We start from the raw sequence: 22649 nt of genomic DNA, 5'->3' as shown, positions 1-22649 counted from the left end.
ACAGACTGGGGTTGTCACAGTGCTTGAATGACTCTAAAATAATTTCAATTAAGATTAGATTTGAACAAACACAATGACATTAACGTCTCTGTCGTCTGAAAAAAACTACATAATTTAACCATAAATGTTGTTTTTTTTCCATTGCTGATCAAAAAGAGTTGGTAAAGGGTGAAAAATCAATCAAATACAAATAATGATGATGAGCTGTCTGTTAATGTAACAGACACAGGCACTGTTGGTAATGATACTGATAATTCAATACTCATTTTTAGTATTGATTTTTTTTTGACCACTCCATCACATTAAGGAAAGTAGAATACACATCTGTTTGTTTGTGTATGTGCAGGTGTCCGTGCGGACGCCAGGAAGCCAGTGCAGAGAGCAACTCCCACTAAATGATGTCAATGTAATCTCTCAATAGTATCTCGTCTCCCCTCTTGCTCTAAGCTCTGATCCGTTTCCATTGATCAGGAGGAAAAACCTGTTGTCCCTGACATTTGATTCTTCTATTGATCACTTCCTCCTTTATACAGTCAAGGGAAAGTACAGTGACTGGACACAGGGGTTTAGGGCAGGTCCTCCTGTAATTAGACAGCTTATCTTCGGGGACCATTTCCCTCTCACGCCTTCGTACATTTTTGTAAGAGAAACAAAAATGACTCACTTTTAATATCCTCTGACGTCGCTTCATTTTAACATTCCAATATCAGAGATATTGATGGATTTAAAGGCTGTGTTTGATTGGTTGAGGGGGGAGGGGCAACACTGCACTTTGCTGCTGTGGAGTTATAATTAGGTGACTTTCCATCGAGATACAATGTGACCTTTCTGCGGTAATGAAAGTAAGTTGCAACCTCGGTCACATGAGCGGCGACCACCACAACAACCGAGAGCCTGGACGTGGCGTTGAGCCGACGGCTTCGTGGAGCTTACAGCGGACACAGAGACCATGTGTCTTCTTTTCCATTTCGTCCCGCGGACGCTTTAAAGTCGTCGGGCCCAGTCGTTTTATTTTTGGAGAGAAATGGGGAGGAATCTTTATCAGCACCTGTACAATAATAATAATTCAACCAGTATTCATTCTTATTCTGTTAATGTGCTGAATACACAGAAGTGTGCATTAGAACCTCGGGCTTAGTCGGAGTCTGCATATTTGAGTTTTTGACACTCTTTTTACTCCTGACCTGACACCGGTCATTCATTTATAGCCGGGGCTACATATTTTTGTAGTCTCTTATTCTCCAAGATGATATATTGGCATAAATTTTTCATCAGATAGTAATGCGATTACTCTGTCTTTCTGGCACTGAGGCTTTATCTGGCTGCATGCAGTCAGTCCGGGGGATTCTGTTACTGCGTTGAGATCCATACTGGCTATGACTCTGGCTTCAGGTGGCAACTGGATATATATGCATCTATAAATCCCGCTCTCCAATCGGATGAGTAATGGGAAGAATAATGGGGGAATAAATATATATATATATATATATATATATATATATATATATATACACACACACACACACACACACACACACACACACACACACACACTCTCTACAGAGTTTGATGTAGAATTTAAAAGTGTAAGATTTAACAGAATTTCATTCGTCATGAGAGCTTCCACCTGGCACCGTTCAAACCAGACAATAACACTTTGCAAAACAAACACACACTACCCCATCCAGACTCATCAGCAGGGAAACATCTCGTGTTTGAGAATCCCTGAGCTGCTCCCAAAGGAGGCTTGAATAAATATAACACTGCCACTTCTCTCCCCCCCCAAGCCACAAATCTTTCATTATTCATTTGTCTGGCCTTTTTTTTGGAGCAAACAACAAGCAAGAGAACGTCAGGTATGAACCAATTCACCCAATATGTGATAAAAGAGACTGGATAGGTGCCTGCCTTGGCTCTCAGGGAGCCCAGTCAGACAAATGCATGTTTAATTGTCAATGAATTCCCTGCTGGCTTGGCTTTAACAAAAAAAAAAAAAACTGTCCACAGGAAGAGAGCTGAGATGTTCGGAAAACATTTAGTGGATCAATATGCCGAGGACAGCTGAGGCTGAGACTGTGTGTGTGCGCTCCGAGACCCGGCCTGAGTCTTTCCAGGTGGAATACGGTTACACTTCTATTACTCAGACGGCCAGCTCGACCTATGCAGCATATTTTGTCCCCGGCTCAACTACAAATTTACTGCCGTGTAGGTAGAGAGGGGACAGAGGGGATGAGAATGGGGCGAGAATTCCCTGCATGTTGTGTGCATCCCGAAATAAAACACAGCGGGATTCACGAGAGCAGATCAGATCAATGGAGGATTTGTTTTTGCATAAATGTGCTTGTCTACCCCACTCACTATATGTGTATCTGGTGGATGCAAGAGTAATAAAAAAATGTTCTTACTCTTCTTACCTTCTTTCAGCATCCCCACTTTGAGGCATTTCATGAAGCGACAGGCCTGACATGATTTGCGTCTCCGCTTCGTGATCTCACACTCGTTTGTGGCGGGACAGCTGTATTCTATGTTACCTGAGTTAGAAGGAGACGAAGAAGAAGAAGAAGAAAAGCAGGTTAGCGACGTTAGGGAAGCCAGTCAAGGCCTGAAGGCGTATCACCAGGCATTTGCATTTGCCTATAATTAACTATCATTTGCTAACCCACACATTATTGCTATAGAATCCATTTCTGTGGCCCCGTGTCCTCCAGCAAGTGCAGTAACTTCCTGGGGGCCACAGCAGGAGAACCTGGGGTAAGAGGTAAGGTACTGTATGGGGTCCTTCAGGACCCATGAGTGGGCGTCGCACCAGTCCAACACTAAATTGGCCTCATTAATTCTGTGCATGTCCCGTCAAGGCCCCGGGCGCTGGCTGTGTCCCCCTGCACTCAGAGAGGGCCCTGCTACTGACTCAACACACACACACACACACACACACACACTCTTCCTCTGACCACTTTATATTATACTGCAGCAGACCCAAACCTGTTGTTACCACTGTTGCCATTGTTGACTATTTACATAGTGTACAGGCAAGAGGGCCTTATGCATTATTCAACAACAGCATCTGATTCCAGGACGGAGCAATGAATAAAAAAAAGAAAGAAAAAAAAAAGAGTTTCATTGCAAAATAAAAGCGTCGGTTCTGCTCTACTCCAGCATCCGTCCCTCGACGTTACTGGAGGTTTGCAATAAAAAAGGGGTCTCCGTGTAACGATCCCTCCTCATTCTGAACGGGCTTTTAGCTTTTTAAAAGCTTTCTGACATTGGTGCGTTAAGAGAGAGGTTTAGAAATACGAGTAAAAACGCAATCTAATCATCTTAACGCACTAAAATACAGACGTCAGTACGTGACAAACAAGTACAGTAGGACCCGACATATTCATTCACACGCCGTCGCTGCTCCCCGGCTCTGACCCTCGCTCCGTCTTCCCGTACAGAGGAACAGGAGGCTATATAATATTCCACCGGCATTCCTCACCCTCCTACACCCTTTGACAACTTATGCAATTATGTTAACATTATTGGACAGATCAAGCGGGAGGCTCCCAAGATGTTATAAATAATTAGAAATTCCTCCATATATCTGGGTTAGAAATCATTATGCTAATTCCCCCCCCCCTCATCTCTTCGGGATTGGGGTAAATAAAGGTGTGAGGCTGATGAGCTGTGATTGTCTTCCCTCCGTCTCGTCTCTCTCTGTTGTCATAGCAGAACCAGACTGGAATAATCCTAGCCTGTTTCCCCCCCATTCGCTGGGAGGAGGCGGGGTGCAACAGAGGCTCTGTGGTAGGTCGAGGGTTTGATTCCCAGCTCCGCTAGTCTACGTGCCAATGATACGTCCCTGGAAAAGACCATGAGTGAGTGGGTGAATTGCAAAATGAGTGTAAAGCAGGTCATTAGGACTCGGAACGCTATATTTTCAGATTTTTAAGAGCGGTGGCAAATTTCCAGCACGTGTGCACACTGTGTTGTGGGTTTGACCACAGTGGACCCCGTGCGTCCCAGGGGAATGTTTTATTTATGGCGTTTATTTTCCTCTCCTCCTCCTCCCTTCACTTTTGTAGGGCTGCAGCGGCCATGTGCGCCAAAACCACACCTGGTGGTGAACTAAGAGAGTCGGTACCTTTGTTTATCACACACTCAAGCTACTGTGTCCACCTGTCCTCCTCGTGTGGAGACAAACTCGTTTTTACAACGCTATACATTTGATTTATATTTAGGAGAGGGGAGTGTTTCAGTGTTGCTACAGTAAAGTCTTGTGTGACCTCTCACACCCTATTGTTTAAATTTGCACGCATATAAAGAGGGAAAACGGTCCGAAACACGTTGAAACCAAGTAAAATATCTAATGGTGTTAGCTATTTGTTTCCATTAGTTACGTTTTTTTACCACAGCTGTAACAAGCCTATAATTTCATTTTCATGTTCAGTCGTCAAAACGCCAAAGATTTCATTATGCTATATGCAAAACAGCCCTGCAACCCGTGTGGTTAATTACTGAATAGCCCTTTAATGCACTTGTTAAATAAAAATGTAATGTAATAGTTATTTATATTATTTTTTTTCTCCCCCTTAAAATGACTTGAAGTGACTGAACTGAAGTAAAATAAAATGACCTGTGACTGTGAACAGGATGAGAAATGATCCGGTGAGGCAACACGGCATCCAAATAGAGGGAGACACATAAGTACTTGTTTATAAAAAAGGAATTCTGGTCATAATAGATTCAAACATTGCTTTTCTTTACAACAGCCTCGCCATGCGGGAATCACGTCTGGAAGACTGAAGAGTAATAGTACGGGGAGTTTCACTCTCAGAAATGTACCCCTTTAACCCGAGGGCCATTCTCGGGTTTATCTGTCTTTCGAGAGGTTATGGTATGGTTACCAATAACATCAGAGAGTGAAGGGAGAAGAAAAAGATTTCCCTCCTTCTCCTCTTGATAAGTATCTGTCTCAATCTATTTTATGGCTTTTCAGGACCCATGCCAGGGCACAGAGGGGGAAAGTCAGGTCTTGTAAGTAAATTACAGTAAAATGGCAGGTATTTTTCATCAAAATCTAAACTGACTTTTACAGGCTTACTGTCAAGGTCTATTACTTCATATAAAAGAGGGCCACCGAGTTCAGTTGGTTTTTCCAGGCAATTTTACACTCGGGTTCAAAATGGGAAGAAAACACGGTTCAATAAGAGATTTATGTTTTTGATTGGTGGGGCACCTGAGGAGCCGGGCTGGAGGGATGATTATGGAGGCCTGAGAAAAAAGCGCACTTCTGGGACAGATGGAGATCCAGGTTGACATTAATTTGTATCTGGCCTTGACTAATGTAAGTATTTCCCCACAAGAGTTCAAGGGTCTTTGCACTGGATGAACAGGTGACAGGAGATGGATCTTCTGTTCACAGAAGCCTGGGCGAGCGAGGGGGAGTGAAGTAGGTGTAAAGACAGCAGTGGATTAAAACCCTTACATATTAGTATCTTATAAAACACATCGCATTAACTGCTATGTTATAAGAACGGCGAGCACACGGGATGATAAAGAATGTGTTGGCTTGACTTGGCTCAGTTTGCCCCAAGTGCGACGCAACAACGTGATAAAGGGGCGGAAAAAGACAGCTCCTTTGTTTTCTTCTCATTAGAGGGGGCCGTCTCACACTCCACCCTTGACTGCCTCGTTATTCCTTTAATTAATCAGTTCTCATCAACGGCACCCTCTCATTCTTTCAAGGGCTCTACATCCCGCTATTTACTGCCTCCGTTCTCCTGCAGCAATTCTGCGTGTGTTTCTTTTATCATTTCGGGATTAAAAAAAAAAGTCGCTGCGTCCTCCTGCCTTCTCTGCCTGGGACCCCTGTCTGATTATTATGCCATTAAGCCTCTCCTCCTCTCCTCTGAAAGAGCAGCAGGGTCCCTCTCCAATCTAAAAGAAGTCCTGGGTTTTTTTTCCCCTCCTTTTCCTGAAATTACCCGGCGACGCGTGCCTGAGTTTCTAATTGGCATGCCAGTCCCCGGAGACGGCCCCCTCCCTTCTTCCTAATGAAAAGCCTCGGCCTTAATTACACTTTCCAAACGCTGATTGTTATTGACAAAACTCCTGTGGCTCGGACAAACGACGACAGATTAGCTCCATTACAGGCAGCCCTCCAAGAAGAGAAAGAGAGGGATTTCAAATCGACAATGCAAAGTGTGTGGGAGAAAAGGAGCTTCCTTTTTCTTTTTTTTCCTTCCATGTACCTTCCTCTTAATTGTTCGGGCCATTGCTCCACTTAAGACGCCTCTTTCTTCTCCAGTGCCTCTTTTCTGTTGCATTGTGTTGCCGTCAGTGTACTTTTAGCGAGCGGACAAAAGCCCAGTTTATGTTACTTGAGAGAAAATGTTCATCTTTTGTAAATAGACAGGATTGCTGATGGCAGCATGGGTAAACAGGAGGATTTGGCTTAATGCTTTTGTTTGCCTGCAAAAAAAAAAAAAAAAAAAACTGTCTAAAGCTGATATGGTGGGAAGGTCCAAGGTCTGCAATTATTTGTTGACTCAAATTTACTGAGAGCAACAAATAAAAGACGGTGGATTCATTTGGCTTGAATTTCAAATTCTAATTTTTTTTGTGTGTGTTTTATGTATTCCAGTGCTAAGCTAACAGCAGCCATTCCTGTGTTTTTCTTTCCAGGCTCAACGATATCTCCGTCTTCCTGATTAATCTGGAGCAGAGCGCACAGTTTCATGGGGTCTTTCATTGCTCCTAATGAGAAGCTGTGATACATCATGCTTTGCAGATAGCCAATCACACCCTGGGCCCCAGGCACACACACAGACAGAGGACACAAATAATAAAGTACATTCTCTGACACCCCCCCACCCTCAAAATCTGACCTATGCGTGATGATGTCATGCCCACCGTATACCTCCAACTGTGACAGATGATCTCATCACAATCTCACTTTGTTTATTTATTTATGTTTTAACTCAAGTGTAAAATCTATTTTTTTGGTAATAGTAATGTGTGTTTTTATCTTCTTTCCAGACTTAGATATTGTGCATTTTTTTTAAAAAGGAGGCTGCAGCTCTCAGGAGGCATCTTCCACACTCCAATGATTTTTTGTTTTACATAGTGAAATCGTTTGGACTGAGTACGTCCCAGTGTTGTTTGTCGTGAGGCCAAAGGTGACTTGTACGGGAGGGCGTTTCTGTGTCTGCAGATGTGGTGACATGCGATGAAATGACTGGTATTGAGTGTTTTTTTGGGGGGAGGAGAGGAGGAGGAGGAGGAGGAGTAAAATACCTTGTATTGTCCTTTTAAAAAAGGCTTTGCAGGCCTCACAAGAGGCCACCCCATAGTGATACCCTGAGGCTATATCTCCACAGACCAGGCACAGCCTCTTGGGGAGGGAGTTCAACATGTATTCGCACTTTATGGACGATTCCTCCATGATGGTGCTGGTGCAGTCGTCGTAGCGCTTGCGGCAGGTGCCGGCCCCGATCCCGCTCGGGGTGAACATAGGTGGAGAGTCCAGGCCGTTGGAGTGGTTGTTCATAGCGCTGACATAGCCGCCGCTGGCGTCCGAGTTGCCGCTGGGGCTGTGGTGGCTGACCGTGTCGATGACCGAGGAGGGACTGGACGGCTCCGTCTTGATGTAAGACCCGCAGCTGGAGGACAGGTGCCGGTCATCAGCGGCCATTCTATTCAGCAGCCTGGAGTGAAGTAAGGGGTGAGACACAGAGGGGGGAGGTTTGATGAGAGGGAAGGGAGGAGGAGGAGAAGAGGAAGATGATTAGCAGAGGTCTTCAAGAGGCTTTAAATGAATCTCATCAACCAGTTGTGTGATGGAAAAACCTTCACAGCAAAATGCTTGATTAAGTGCACAATGATTACGTGGCACTACAATTTCAACACAAAGAATCCTTTCCTTTATTCCTCTCTATATTGTAAAAACAATAAATAACATTATTACTGCACAGGTCAACTGCTCCTCGAGAATAAACCTCAAATACTCGGCAATTGTGTTATGCTTAAAAAAAAATAAATGTCTTACTGACCGGTAAATGTGATATTGTGTTTTTCATGTGTTCAAACTGCCCCGACGTATATATTTATTTATTTATTTAGCTAAGTTGCATTTAAATGTATCGCATGTCAACAGTACTATTTCTATTCTTTTGTCTTTACTGTAAGCGCTTCATTAGCCACAGTCATGGCAGCTGCAAACATGCTTCAGTGTTCACACGAAAACACAGACACAGAGAGTGTAACGCACAGGTACACACACACACACACACACACACACACACACACACGGTGGACACAAAGAGCTCAAGCGAGGGCACCTCCATAGTTTGGACAGCAGCGTGGACCTTGGCTTGTCTCCTTGAGTCAGCACTCAACCAAAAGGAAACAAGACCGAGGCGAGATATTGACTTTTTCGCCGTCTGCCTAATAACTGTATTTTGGAGCGCACACACATACACACACACACACACAAGCTGATGCCGTAACATGTGCAGACTAAAGTGCAGTCTTTTGGCTGTGGCCACAAAATGCACTTTGCCCATACAAATCTATTTCATTCTTTAGCTCTGTAGCCTTTTGACTGGAAATTGCAGAGGAAGAACCACGGGGGTGGCAGTGTGATGTGGACTGGACGAGGAGATGGATAACTCAATGTATTGGGGATGCTGCGTAAACAAAGTGACCTCTTAGGGTCAAGGCGAGGTCACACACTTACACACACACCCCACTGCATTGGGTACCAGGGAAGGGGTGAAAGGTCACCTTCACTTGCTTGCATTAACAAAATTGAGCCTTGCCTGGCTTATGCAAATTCAGACACGGGGGCTCCCAGTGAGTGGCAGCTAGACAGCGCAAGTTATGCCTTAGCACATTAGCTTCCATTAGCATATTGCCAACTAATGGTAATGTTTACATATTTGACATGTCAGTTTACCATCAGCTCTAAAGACAAGGGGATGTTCCCCATTGGGCTCCATCTACCTGACTGGACCATCGCTGTCTGTCTCAGAGCGCTTCAGAGGAAGCAGGGAATGAGACGCAGACACTGTGTCCCCTACCGGTTGACCGGACCTGCCTCCTCCTCCTGCTCTCTGAGGCTGATTTAATTGTGAGGGTGGGTGACGGAGGGGTTCAGGCCCAGGGGTCGGCGGGTCAACCTTATTTTCTCACCCTGGCTTCCAGGCCCGTGGAGATGGGGGTCAGCGTGTCAAATTAAATCTCATTCCCGGGTTTCCTTCCCCTGCTGTCATGTATATTCATCGGAGCTCCAGGTGCCTTAGCACTTCTGGAAATTCACAAAAAGGTTAACTGCTAAAATAAATAATAAAAAAAATGGCCCCTGTTAAAACCGTTGACCTTGTGGAATAAGCCCTTTGCCGGAGCACTCCTGGAATTCTTCGTGTAATATAAAGCCTCCCACTATATTGAAGTGATACACAACGGCCATTCAGCTGGATAAAAACGCTGTCCGATGCAGTTTTTTGTTCATTTACTCTCAACTCAAACAAAGCATAGAATATGTTAATATTAGTGATGGCATTGTGGGAGTTTATTCATAGTTGCCGTTTTAAAAGATTATTCACTTGTACTCTTAAATGTCCTCGTGTAGACAGAAATTGGAAGGAAAAAAAAAAGTGAATCAATTTCACGCCTCTCTAAAATAGAACTTGCCGCTCTTGATAATGAATGCAGATTGCATCCCCATAAATTAATGCACGGCTCTGTGTTCATCTACTTTATGATCTCTGTTTCAGATGGATATGTGCACCTGTGCGATGGGGAACTTGCACTTGGCTTATTAAGGCTATATATTAAAAACGCAGGAGCGCAAGATGGCTCCATTTAGCTTTTATTTCACAAATTCAGAGTAAGCTTAACCCCAGTTCAAAGGCCATCTTCAGGGGTGACACTTAGCATAATTGCATAAGTGTCTTAACTGTTTCCCCTCCAGCTCAATGTGGTCATTTATAATAAATGTGCCGGCTAGAATCCCCTTAACTCATTCTGCTACGACACGTCATACCACGGCTATGCTTATGTTTTTAACAGGCCTGCATATATTGATTAATGAGACCGAGGGAACACTAACCACTTGAACCTGGTGTATTAATCAAATACTCTAAAATATTTCTATAAATATTCGTAATCTCTAATGGGACAGGTCCAATTTAAATCTATAAATACCATTGTGCGGGGGGGAAATGGATTGCGAACATTAAACAGTTTGACAGCAGCAATAGTCCTGATAAATAATTCAATATATGAAGCAGGTGCTAATTAGCTTGTGTGCTACACAGACGGCAGCGCGGACAGGAACGGGTTCGGCAGAACGAACCGAGACGCGATGCTGTAAAATCTATAGTTCTGTCTTATTTCCTTCCTCGAGGTGCGAGCGTTTGAAATTGGCCTGACTGACCAAGGGAGCAGAGCTCTTCTAAGATACAGTATCTCCCACTCTCTCTCTCTGTTCCTCCTCCTTTTGTTCCCTTTGTACTGATCAAAATTCATGCTGACTCGTGGGTTACGGGCTCACAGAATGCATACCGAACAGTTTGGTTTTAATCTGATTCCAACAGGCCGTCCTAACAGCATTTCAGATCCTTAATATCACTCCACCTGTGCTGCTGTGGCCAGGATTAGCGGGCCTAATGATCTGGCAGCTCATCCCACACTCGCCGTTCCTCGAATTTGAGAGGGTGAACTGAGGAGCGTCTCGTCTCGAGGCCTCAAGCGAAAAACTCTGAATATTGGCTGACGCTGTCGTCACAGGGCAGAACATCCGCGATCTAATTGAGCCACTTTGTACGTATTCCTGCTGAGAGCTTTCTGCTTCAGAGGGATACAGACACTCCTCCGCTGTTCCGTCTGAATATCGCACATTTTTATGTGTAAATCACAAACACGGACCTGTGCTGGAGGCTGAACTCAAACACTGAGCAAATTCCAGATGTCCTTTTCACTCTCAAGGCCACTAGATGCCAAACCCCCACCATTTTTGAAAGATTTGCTAACCTCATCCCAGAGTGTCACATCCCTGCTACCTGATCAGACTGGGTAAGTGGAAGGGGAAGAGGGCGAGTGGTGGGGGTTGACATCTGCAGGCACAGGGTGATGGTGATATCAGATGCCCCACTAGGGGCAGATGTGTCTGGAGGGGCCCCAGGCGATGTGGCCTGATAAGCCACTGGCCCCAGAGTCGCCGCTGGTAGGACGAACTCAATTAGCTCCTGACAGACCTTCTCTCAGCCCCCGCTGCCACAGCCAGAACCCACTGGCAGCTGCCGCGCTGACCTCTCCTGCAGGGGCCACTGCCACCTCTTACCGCTCCGACACACAGCCAGAGACTCATATTTGGGAGAGCAGAGAGCGAGCTGAAAATCTGCCCGAGCAAAGTTACAGAAATACTACATGTGGCCGCTTGTATGCCACCGAGGGTGCTCGGTGTGTGTTCTTCTGGCAGAGGGAAATGTAAATGAAAAAAGGACTGGTGGTGAGGAGGGCGGCGGGAGGCCCGTGGGAGCAAGGAGAGGAATAGAGATTCCAAAACACACTTAGTTAAAACACGGAGGAAGTCTCTCTCTGTCCAACTGTTTCCAGGATAATGACCATCATGGGAATTTGGGGCCAAAAGACTCTTGGGGCAATGTGTATGACTGTGTCTGTAGCAACACTGCATGGGCTTATGTGCTTATAGGTCTGAGTGTTTCTGCTGTAGACAGAATATGAAAGATAATATAGTGTGTGTGTGTGCTGGGAGGGGGGGTGTTTGAAGGCAAGCACTCCATAGGGACCCATTCTAATCTGTGAGGGAGAGGGGCCCCTAATTTTGGACTTTCTCATTCATTAGAGCTGCTCTGGCTGAGAGATGATGGAGCAGAGGGGGTGTGGACCTGAAGCGAGGGGAGGGGTCTATTTATTAACAGCTATGCCCAACACTCAGGGAAGATGACAGAGATTTATGACGTGTGGATCTATGGAGGCAAACAAAAGGGAAGTTGGGGAGACAGAAGAAGAGAAAGTAAGCGATACGTGTGGGGACGAGGGAGAGCGGCATGCGTACTGTACCAATGGAGAGCAAGGGCCCTAAATCAATAGTCCATGGGCTAGAGGCTCGTGCAGTGTTACCAAAGGGTGGGGGGGGGAACGTGCTGCTCTGTGGCTGGGGCAATTAAGTTTTTCAGTCTCTAGAAGAGGATTATTTTTAGCTGCTCCACAGCGATGTCACTGAAGTCTTTATAAAGCCATGAGCTCACTCCACTACAACAACATGAGCCTGTGCTCCAGCGGCAGCGCAAGATAGCACTGGCCAAGAAGCAGATCACATCTATTGATCCTGCTCCTCCTCCCCTCCTCCCGCTGCTTCCTGTTCCAGAGATGCTGCTGGCAGGAAAGAGAGAGGGGCCTCTTGTGATACAGGCACTGCTGTTTGTCTGACGTAAACTGTCTGGGCCGCACTGGGCAGATCTAGTTCTTATAAGGGGCTGAGTTCAGGATGTTGAGAGAGACAAATGGCTAATGATGGAGGTGCTGTCAGTGAGGGGATGTGAGGGAGTTGTCTAAATTTTTTCTTCCACGGCAGACTAGAAAGGGTTAATCATTCTCTACACAGACCCAGTGGGGGCTCCTGTAGAACAAGACAGCTCATAATATAATACTGTAAAGAAAAAAAAAAAAGTTGAGCGATAAGTCTCGTCTGCCACACAGTACGTTTGGGATCAAATTTCTAATTCGGCCTTTTCATTAGAAAAGATTAGTTTCCATTACATCCATTATGTGGTGAGGCCATGGTATAATTTAACAACATACATTTACAACGGCTCGCGATAACTGCTAAAAGCAATTATAGTCTGCAAGTGCTGGCTAAAAAAAAACGTCTTTGACTGTAGACATTTTGTGTCTTTAAAAATGTTCCTCTAAAAGCTCGTCACAGGACAATTAGTGTGTGTGTGCGCCGACATAAGACACAGCCTGGTGTTACGTGATACATTACCTCCACTCTAGCCAATATCACAATACACTTATAATGTTGTGTTAACTCTAACAAGTTTCACTGTTATTTTTGAACGACGATTGGACAGATACAAAATTACAAAACTGAAAGTTAAAAAAGGTAAAAAAGTGAAACCAAATGGGGTTATGTTTGATGTCACCCTTGTGACAAATGATCTTTTTGAAAAAAAATGTTTTGGTAAAATCAAAAAAGCTTTAGTTCAACATAAGACACTGTTAAAATAATAGCTACTACACTCCAATTCAAGGTGGAAAATTGATTTAATTGCACTATTTGCAATATTCTAACTGTATTGCAAACAATTAAATATACGTGTGGATTAAGATGAGAAAAAATATCAACTATTAGACATCTTAACTGGAGAGAGACTGACAATCTCTTCACTGTGTGTGTACATGTGCGGCGTATCGCGACAAGAAGAAAGAAATATGTATATAAAAGGTGTTCATTTAACACAGTCCAGTGTCAATCGCAGGTTTGGACACAGTGGCTGTGCGTACAGAAGGACGGAGACACAGAGTCATGCATGAAATTACTTCATTAATCTTCTTCTGAAAGGCTGTTCTTGTTTAGACCACACACACACACACACACACTCTACCTGTGTTAAACAAAGATGCCACCCTGTCTGTATAAATTATCGTCTTCATCAGAAGAGCCAAATGTAAACACACACACGTATACATTTTATGTTCATACAAACACACAACATGTACGTTGATTTCTTGCATTTCAAGTGTTTTTTTAAGCACGTCACTCAAGCGGCATCAAAACGAACGGATGCTGCTTGAGACACTATTGCTGTGAGTCTGTGACACAGTCAAAGCAATAGACCTTTTTTTTTACAGGCTCATCTCTTCCAGCTGCCACACATTCCCCATAAATAGCACAGGTAATAAAAAGGCGGGTGGGCCAAACTGATTTATATGGTAGTATCTACCACCACACCATTCAGGAATAATTAAACTTTGGGGGAAATTTTCCTGAATTAATGCATCTCCTTTAGGCGGGGGGGTAACCGAAAACACATAAGCACAAAGTCATAATGTGTATATATATATATCATACACACACACACGTTCTATTATGTAGCAATTTATAGTAATTTTACTTTTAATTACTGAAAAAAAATTGTCAAGCACAGGACGATGTTAAACCTGACTTACACAGTGGTCCATCATTTAATAGAGAAAAAAACTATTAAACTCATATTTTAATGTGGTATCTGCATGGATGGGAGTTAACAATAATAATAACAACGATAATAATAATAATAAACACACTAATTGCATGAAGCTTTGAAGACCATTCAGTTATGGCTACTAGGAAAAGCACATCACTTAATGTTTGAACCATGCTACATTTTAAATCAGATTTGAGTTATTATTGTGTTATATTTCACATGGATTAAAAGAAAACAAATTTGAAAATGGAAAATACAAAGAACAAGGCCAGTGTTGTTACAGCGTGCAAAAAAAATGGCTAGTTATTGGTCACGTCAACAGGGAAGAGGGGAAAAATGCTGCGTCTCTCTTTACCACTGCTTTAAAACAGTTGATATCCCACCGCTTTCTTTCCAACTACAGCCTTCAATCTAACATAGAAGCCTGATAACGGCTTCTCAAAAAGAGGGGAAAAAAAAAAACAGTGCTAAAAAAAGAACCACCACCGCTGGGTCTAAGAGCTCTGCAGCGAGCGTGACGCACGCCAACGCCACGCAGCGACGACCTGGTGGAGCTGTCAGTGAGAATCAGAGCTGCCACTGTGACGAAGGGGTTTCAATATTGATTTCATAAATAAACAAAGCTAACCATCGATCGTAATGTTATTTTGCATTTCAATTACTGCTCTGAAACATAACCTTCAAACTGGCTGCTCAATACCAACAGCCCTCCCCTGATAAACACCCGCACAGTTCCCCACCTTACATCACATTTTTATTACAAAGTGCAAATTAACGAACATAGAATTTGCGGTGACTTATGGGAGACGGCACAAAATAATACGAATAAAACATGGCCGACTAAATAATTTAACAGATTATTTCTACCGTTTCATGATATCCTGTAACTCCCGTTTTTTTTGGTGTGTGTGTGTATGCATGTGTGTGTGTGTGTGTGTGTAAATGAAGAGTCCTTCAATGTGGAGCAACAGGAAGAAATGCTGACGCACTGTCAGTGATAGCACTCTGCTGCCACAAGGGCATGAGAGCCCATGTAGGCTAGCATTATCCTTCTAGACTAATGGACTTGGTTATTTTTAAACAGATTCTCACACTGCAGTGGAGGTGTCCAAGGTTACCGTGGACAAAAAAAAATAATAAAAAAATCAGGAGGGGACACATGCAAGGATGTTGTTAAAGAGCCGAAACAGTAAAATAATATAGAAAGTTTGAGATTATTTCATGCGGGAGGAAAACACTTGCAATCGGACTCATTTTAAACACAGATGACAATACAGAGCACTAATTTTTTAAATGAATACACAGAATGGATTAAGTTTTAGAATAGAACAAGACTTTACTACTTTTATTTCCCCATTTAATTTTTCTGCCGAATAAATCTGCCACGGATTGATGTGGCAGCTAGAACAAGAAAATCACAAAATACCTGGAGCTACAGAACATTGAACATCCAGAGAGAGTGTCAATATACTCTGCATCCCCCATTTGGCCTACAGAGGGACAACATGCTTCCCCCCTCCTCCCCTCCTCCCCCCACTCAGCCTTAGCTGAGTGACATATTTACAGTGAAAGTAATGATACTAGATACCAGAAATGAGAGGGCTCCAGCGTGGCCAGTGGACTCAGGAATCTCTCTAATGAATTGGACAACAAAGCCCTGTTGGTATAAGGAAGAGGTATTTAGAATGGGATGACAAATAGGACTTAAAAACATTACGTTTTTCTTTTTCTTCTTCATAAAAACAGGCACACATCCCAACACCTCCTAACAGCTCTGGGTAGATGAGTGTGGGAGCGGGACAGGTGGTTTGCCTGCTCAGCTGCACGGGGCTGGACACTGCAGCGACAGCGGCCACCAGCTCCTGGCTCATAGCGGGGGCAGCCACTCTCAGCCAGGAGCCTCTTCTGGTAATGTATTCTGAAACCAAATTACCGTAAGCTGATCCCATCTGGATAGTGTCTGTGCGCGGCTGCTTTGGTTACCCACCACTGCCTCTAGCCTGCGATAGCATCTCCATGAAGACAGCAAAAATCTGATTAACCCAATAACAATGAAACACTTGGTCAAAGAGCAAAGAGCTTTTAACTTAAGATACACTAATGCAATTCCCTCGCCTTGTTTTCCTGAAACCTAATAAGAATCAAGCGGACAAACTGCTACATGGGTGTTTTCGGGGGCTCTAATGCAGCCAGCTGGGAATGAAGTCAAATAAATTGAAATCTAATTCATCACCGTGTGATAACTTCTTTCTGCTACCTCTGGAAAAAAAAAAACATTAAAGCTCTCGTTTCATGAAGGAAAACTGGACGGTTTAGAGCGGTGGCGGTTTGTGCACGGTGGCGTTGGAACGTTTAGAAGACACATCAAGTCACATCTCCATTCACTCCTGCTCAGACTGTGTGTGTGTGTGTGTGTTTTCAAGCAAGTACAGAGGAATTCAAAGTGACAGTCCTCAGCACAGAGTGACTTCTGAGAGCGGTGGAAACATGGCAAACAATAACCCTGTCAAACTCATACTGTCAATGACTCGTCTCACTGCTTCAAGCCAAACATTTACTTTTAAAACGAGTACATAAAAAGGTTGAACACAAAAAAACTTCAATGCACTCACATCACATTGGCCCTCAGGTCAATGCATTAAGAGTGTGTACTGCGACGATTCTATATCACAGTGCTGTGCTAATTACACGGAGCATATATATATATATATATATATACACACACACTCTTCATAATCCTGTCAGCCAAAGCATCACGGCCACATCCAGACCTTCAGTGCTTGGCTGCAACATCTCATGTACAATTATTAGACGAGAGAGAGTCACTCACTGCTGAAACCCAAATGAACAGCACACTCGGGCCAACGCTGGAGGGATTCCACAAATTAACTTGTTGTTGTAGGCGGACGTTTACACAGGGAAACACTAACTCTGTGTGTGTGTGTTCACATCTTTAAGACAGGATATTTATTTTAGATTAGGTGTTAGAGAATTGTTGTTTTTATTGGAATGAACATCTAACGCTATTAACACGTCACACTTGAGGGGTAAATAAAGGCATTTATACAACATGGTAACATAAGTTTGAAAGATGAAGCACTGTTTTCACAGCAATTTAAAAAGATTTGTTACAAATGTGGGACATAAAATAATACACTCTTGAATTCCAAATGAGTTTAAATTGTCACTATAATCTGGCACATGTTTTATTATAAATGTGTTATTCCTGTGAAAGCTAACAAAAAAATAACCAAAATAATTATCAATGACGCGATGAATTCAAGCATTTATTATTATTTCATGTGTGATAATTTGACAAGTGAATATTATGGTGTGTCTGTACATATTTAAGTGTCAGACAACTAAAACCCTGTTTCAATCAAATGATTCTCATCATAGTTGTGAACTTTAAATGTTTAACCACATTTTTTAAAAAAAATCCAAAAGCTTCCTTAAACCTATAGAAAATTATTAACTTTATTTGACACAAACGGTGGAAAACTGATCAAGCATTAATTCGTTTTATTGTCTAACATTTAGAAATGTGTCACAATAAAATTATAGAATACATATAGCAACTTATAACACCTTACATTTTACAGAAATACCTACTTTGTTAGTGCTGTGTGTGATTTTACATGCAAGTTAACCCTAAGAGAAAATTGACATGTACACTATAATATTGTAATATTCATATGTTCAGACACAGACGTTTTGAATTTGCAGTAATTAAATCTCAAAGTGTGTAAATGGGTGCAGTGAAGGAACAAAAACAGAATTCAGCTCCAACTTTACACTGAACTGGTTTCTGTGAGGGATTTTCAGGGTTGCTCTAAAATCAAATTAGATTTCCAACTATTCTGCTTAATTATAAAAGAGATTGAATATGTACGAGTACATGATGAGACCAATTGATAAGTGTAATCTGGAGCAAAATGTCTGGACATTTCTTTGCAGTGGAAATTAAAAAATGTGTCCAAATTATGTGAAACAAAGATTTAAACACTTCTGCATATAAAGTAGTTTTTTTTACAGTTTTAAAATAATGTGTTCCAACAAATCTTCAAACATTTGAGGTTTTCTTTTAGTGATGTGAGGAAAATACATTTAAAACTATTTCCTGTATAAAAATAAAACAGTAAATATGGTTTAAAACTTGAAATAAATTCTGTATAAAGTGTATGGTAAAATCAGTAGATATGTGTAGTTATAGTTTGCTATAAGAGCAGAAGTGTCCCAGTGGTCAGGAGGGTTAGAGACAGCAGCCGCTGGCTGGGACTGACCTGCCAGCTCACCGAGGCTTTACAGACTCCTTTATTTTTATTTTAACGGCTGCACATTTTACACTCTGTAATTTATCCTCTCCAATTCCATGGATTCTGCATTAATCTCTTTAAAAAAAAAAACAAACATAATTCTTATTCTCCCTGGGCGGCCACATCCAGGGAACAAAGCCATCAGCCAAACAAGCCCCTAACCCAACTGGACAGGTAGCCAAAAAAAATTACACACTTTGCAGGGGGGGGGACGGACAAACGGACGCTAAATCAATCATCCATGCACTGAATGAGATTTGTAAAGACCGGCATAGACGATGTGTTCACAATATAAATCTAAAAACGCACACACGCACAGTTACACCTGCCCTGTTGCTCTATACTGTAAAGTCCTACATAGTTTAAATTGTAAATAAGAGATGTTAACGTCTCTATGATGAAGGATGAAGGAATACAAGAACACTTCAGAGTCTGGACTAATAAAGTTTAAAACAGGGTCAAAGCAGATGAGAGTGAAATACAGCAAAACACAGGAGGTTAAAAAGGACGGGGGGAAGTGAAGGAAAGAAGGAAGCAAAGAAAGAAACAAAGTGCACCTACTGGTTATGATAGCTGAGAGGGTCTGGAAGACAAAGTTCTGAAATGTCCATCAGTCCAGTTTTAGCATTCCAGGAATGAGAGGAAGAGGAAAGAGAAAACAATTGAGACGCGCTTCTTCCCCCAAATGACAGCAGAGCACCAGCAGAGACAACACTGCACTGCCCCGACAGCCCCTCCAGCAGCGCAGCCCCCAGCCTGCACAGGTATGTTGGACTCTGATGGATTGAGTGGCCGCGCGTGTGTGGTGTGTAAGCATGTGTGTGTTGTGTTTATGTGTGGAGGAGAAAGAGAAAGTGTGTGTGTCTGTAAGTGACTGTGTGTGTGTGTGTGTGTATGACAGAGTGAGAGAGGGAGAGGGTGAAGAGGGGGAGGGACAGATAGACAGAGAGGTAAAGGGGGGTGAGAGAGAGAGAAGCGCAGGCAGCAGCAGGATGAGCGCTAAGATGGAGAGAGCATGAGTGCGCGAGCGAGAAGAATGACTCTTTCCATGGTCGGGATAGGGCTCTTTAAGACTCAAGGGCTTGATGAATATGGAACAGCTGCTGTTGGCTGGCTCCGAGGGGCAGGACTTAAAGCGACAGAGGGGCCGGCGGAGCGGCGGGGAGGAGGGATCCAAACGCTCCCTCTATGCAAAAACACACACACACACACACACACACACACACAAAACAACCGATCACATGAACACAGACGCTTCCAGGAGACGAGTCACACACTAACTTTTCCATCTCAATTAAATAAAAAAAGCCTGGACGCTGAGAATTCAAATGTAAACAATGTCAGACATTAAAGAATGATGTATTTCTGTTCCAACTTGTAAAAAAAAATCTAATACTTATTGCATTTAAATTTCAACTAAATTATACTTTTACAAATGAGTGTCTTATTCTGTATGCTTTCACATTATTATTATTATTATTATTATTATTATTATTATTATTATTATTATTATTATCATCATCACACAAAGCCTCAAAAATGTTAGTTATCGCAACAGCAGAAAACTTCATTTAACATTATGACGATTAAAGAACTTGTTTTACATAATATAACGTTGCCTGTTCTGCTATAAAACACCTCCACACCATAAAGTAAAAAACAAAAATCAGCCACAGTATAGAAGCTCCTGCCAGCAGTCAAGTGCATGCGCAGCTCTTCACTCCCAGAGACCGACAGCTCTCAGAACCACTAAGAACAGTAAATGTATTTATTGAGCCGTGTCACAAGCTCCATTTGCTGATGCTACGTACATGAGAGGGACCATTGTGAACCTTTCACCACCCGAGAGAGCGAGATGATCTCCAGCCATAACTCATACCCTGGAAGCCCATCAGGCTTCTAAAGCAAGCAGAAAATCCAGCCTCTGTCCTCCCTTAGCCACAGCTTTAGAACCGCCTGCGCTTCACTGTTGATCAAGCTCAGTAAGAATGCCGAGAATGCAGATACCATTTCACAGTGACAGACGGTCTCCATGATACTGTATCCCCACATTATAAGAACGGAGCTTACCATGGCATCTTAGTGGAGAAAATGAGCAGTCCCGACAACGGCCCGGCAACTTGGCTGAGGCGGGCAGGAAGAGAAAGCAGCGTGCCCACTTCTGAGAAACTCACATGGTGCCTGACAATCGTCTTCAGCTACTTCAGTGAAAATATGAGTGTGTGTGTGTGTGTGGGTGAGATCCACCAGCAGAGTCATGCAAAAAATAAAAAGGTGTGTTATGTTGCGCTGCTGCTCTCCAGTCGTCTCTGCTGAACAGGAATTGTATAACCCCTGGAGAGGAATCCGGTTCCATTCATCGCCTCACGTTTCTATAATCAATGCAAAAACATCACGCAATCCCTATTGATCATCACAGGCCTATTGATGTGCAGCAACGGTGCCTCCACTGTGGCACAGATCACACAGCATCTGGTCTCTGTTTTGTGACAAACACAAACGCCTAAACAAATGAAAAACCTGACGCAAACACCTGCCAGATTAATTCCTTCAAGAAGAATAAAAAAAAAAAATCAACTATCAAACAAGGCTGGCAAACAAACAAACACGCATCACTTCACAAAATATGAAACAAATAAAAACAGTGTATGCAAATCACAAATTTCAGCTTTTTATTCAAACAACGAGAGCACAAGCCGTCTCATCTAGGCTGTATTCCTATTCCTAATTTAGTGATTTTTGTCAGCTAATCCAACCAGATGGGGGAAAAAATCACAAAAGATGATCGGCCTCTCAGGACACGCCGCAGTAATTCTCCAGTATCTAACCTGTGTACCATGTTGATATCTGCTTCCATTTGATAAATCACGGCTCTGCATATCCTTCCTTTGGCCTCCCCAGCCTCTCGACTGGCACCATGTAGACTTTTGTCACACAGCGTGAGCTATGAAAAAGCCCTGCTGCAGCTATCGCTGCTTCTTATCAGCTCAGTTATGAAAAAAAAAAAAAAATCACAGTGTGTGACAAGTTGATTTGACAGGAAGTGATCTGATACAAATAAAGAATAGAGCCGCGCCGGGCAAACACTACATCACAGGAGACACATGACAAAGTTGGCGCAATATGACAAGTGCAAGGTAAAAAGTCTGCTCTTTAATCCATCTACTGTAACATGTCACTGATTACTTTCAAACTGATCTAGATTACTGTTCTGTTCACATTTATTCACTCTGTACAGCAAATACATGCATGTGCTGTATGAGTTCTATAATCATTTTAAAATCATTATGTTGTTGTCAGAGGAACATTGTTATTTTAACCTAGTTAAGCAAAGTAAATAGATATGTGATGCTCCATTAACGTGAAAAAAAGAAAGTTTTTTAAATCACATTATACACACTGTCAAGTTTAAATGTATTGTGATGAAGTGTGATGACGTCAGACGCCTGACAACATTACAGCATCACAACAAAACCTCAACCACTTTTTTTCATTTTGTTCAACTACTTTCCTGAGAATTTCTCTTGCAATAAAAAACACACACGCGCGCGCAACACGGGCCTAAAAATCCACATAAACTGATACAGTGTTGCACGTCACATGCCTGGATTAGGTCAGCGCGGCGCGCGCGCACATGCTTGTTAATTTAAAGTCGAGCTACAGGTGCGTTTGAAGCTAAAATGGAGCGCGGCGTTGAACCGTTTCTCTTTTGTTTTAAATGAAACGGAAGCACAGAGAGAAACAGGGAGAAACAAACTTTTACTAAACTGCGGCTGTTACAAAATGTACCTTTACTCGGACAAGTCATGTCACATCCCCCGGCTGAGCACAGCGCACTGTTGTTGGAGCTGCTGGTGTCTCCACGTTGTTGTGGCGGTGTGTGTGTGGCGTGTGTGTGCGTCTGGGCGCGCCGCTTCACTGTCACACACACACACACACACACACACAGCGCAGCCACACTGTCAACTCCTCCTCCGGCGCGCACCGTGTGCCTAAACCGAGCAGCCCCTCCGGCAGCAGGAGCTGCTGGGTGAGCGGGGGTCAAATGGGGGCGGGGTGGGAGTTAGTGGGTGAGCCCAATGTGAGGTTTTTTTCAATTAATTAATTAAATAAAAAAGGACGGAAGTTGCTAATG

General features: G+C 43.1%; 1 protein-coding gene across 10 annotated transcripts in view; it reads right to left on the bottom strand.

The window, feature by feature from the left end:
- Window positions 1-22408, bottom strand: part of esrrb (estrogen-related receptor beta) — a 38142-nt gene extending 15734 nt beyond the window's left edge. The window contains exons 1-5 of one of the 10 annotated variants that reach the window (XM_044048166.1): window positions 22304-22408; window positions 19076-19112; window positions 15787-15855; window positions 7279-7688; window positions 2406-2531 (exon numbers count right to left, since the gene is read on the bottom strand). In XM_044048166.1, the coding sequence (XP_043904101.1) occupies window positions 2406-2531; window positions 7279-7688; window positions 15787-15855; window positions 19076-19112; window positions 22304-22322 (661 nt within the window). In that variant the 5' untranslated portion in view covers window positions 22323-22408. Of the gene's footprint in view, window positions 1-2405; window positions 2532-7278; window positions 7689-15786; window positions 15856-15960; window positions 16102-19075; window positions 19113-20584; window positions 20712-21342; window positions 21439-22303 lie in introns of those variants that run through there. The other 9 variants (XM_044048167.1, XM_044048176.1, XM_044048170.1 and 6 more) reach the window with 9 other exon arrangements.
- Window positions 22409-22649: the final 241 nt, after the last annotated feature.

Source organism: Solea senegalensis, linkage group LG16, assembly GCF_019176455.1.
Source record: "Solea senegalensis isolate Sse05_10M linkage group LG16, IFAPA_SoseM_1, whole genome shotgun sequence".
In the NCBI taxonomy this organism is placed as follows: domain Eukaryota; kingdom Metazoa; phylum Chordata; class Actinopteri; order Pleuronectiformes; family Soleidae; genus Solea; species Solea senegalensis.
This window is presented reverse-complemented; position numbering and strand designations above follow the sequence as displayed.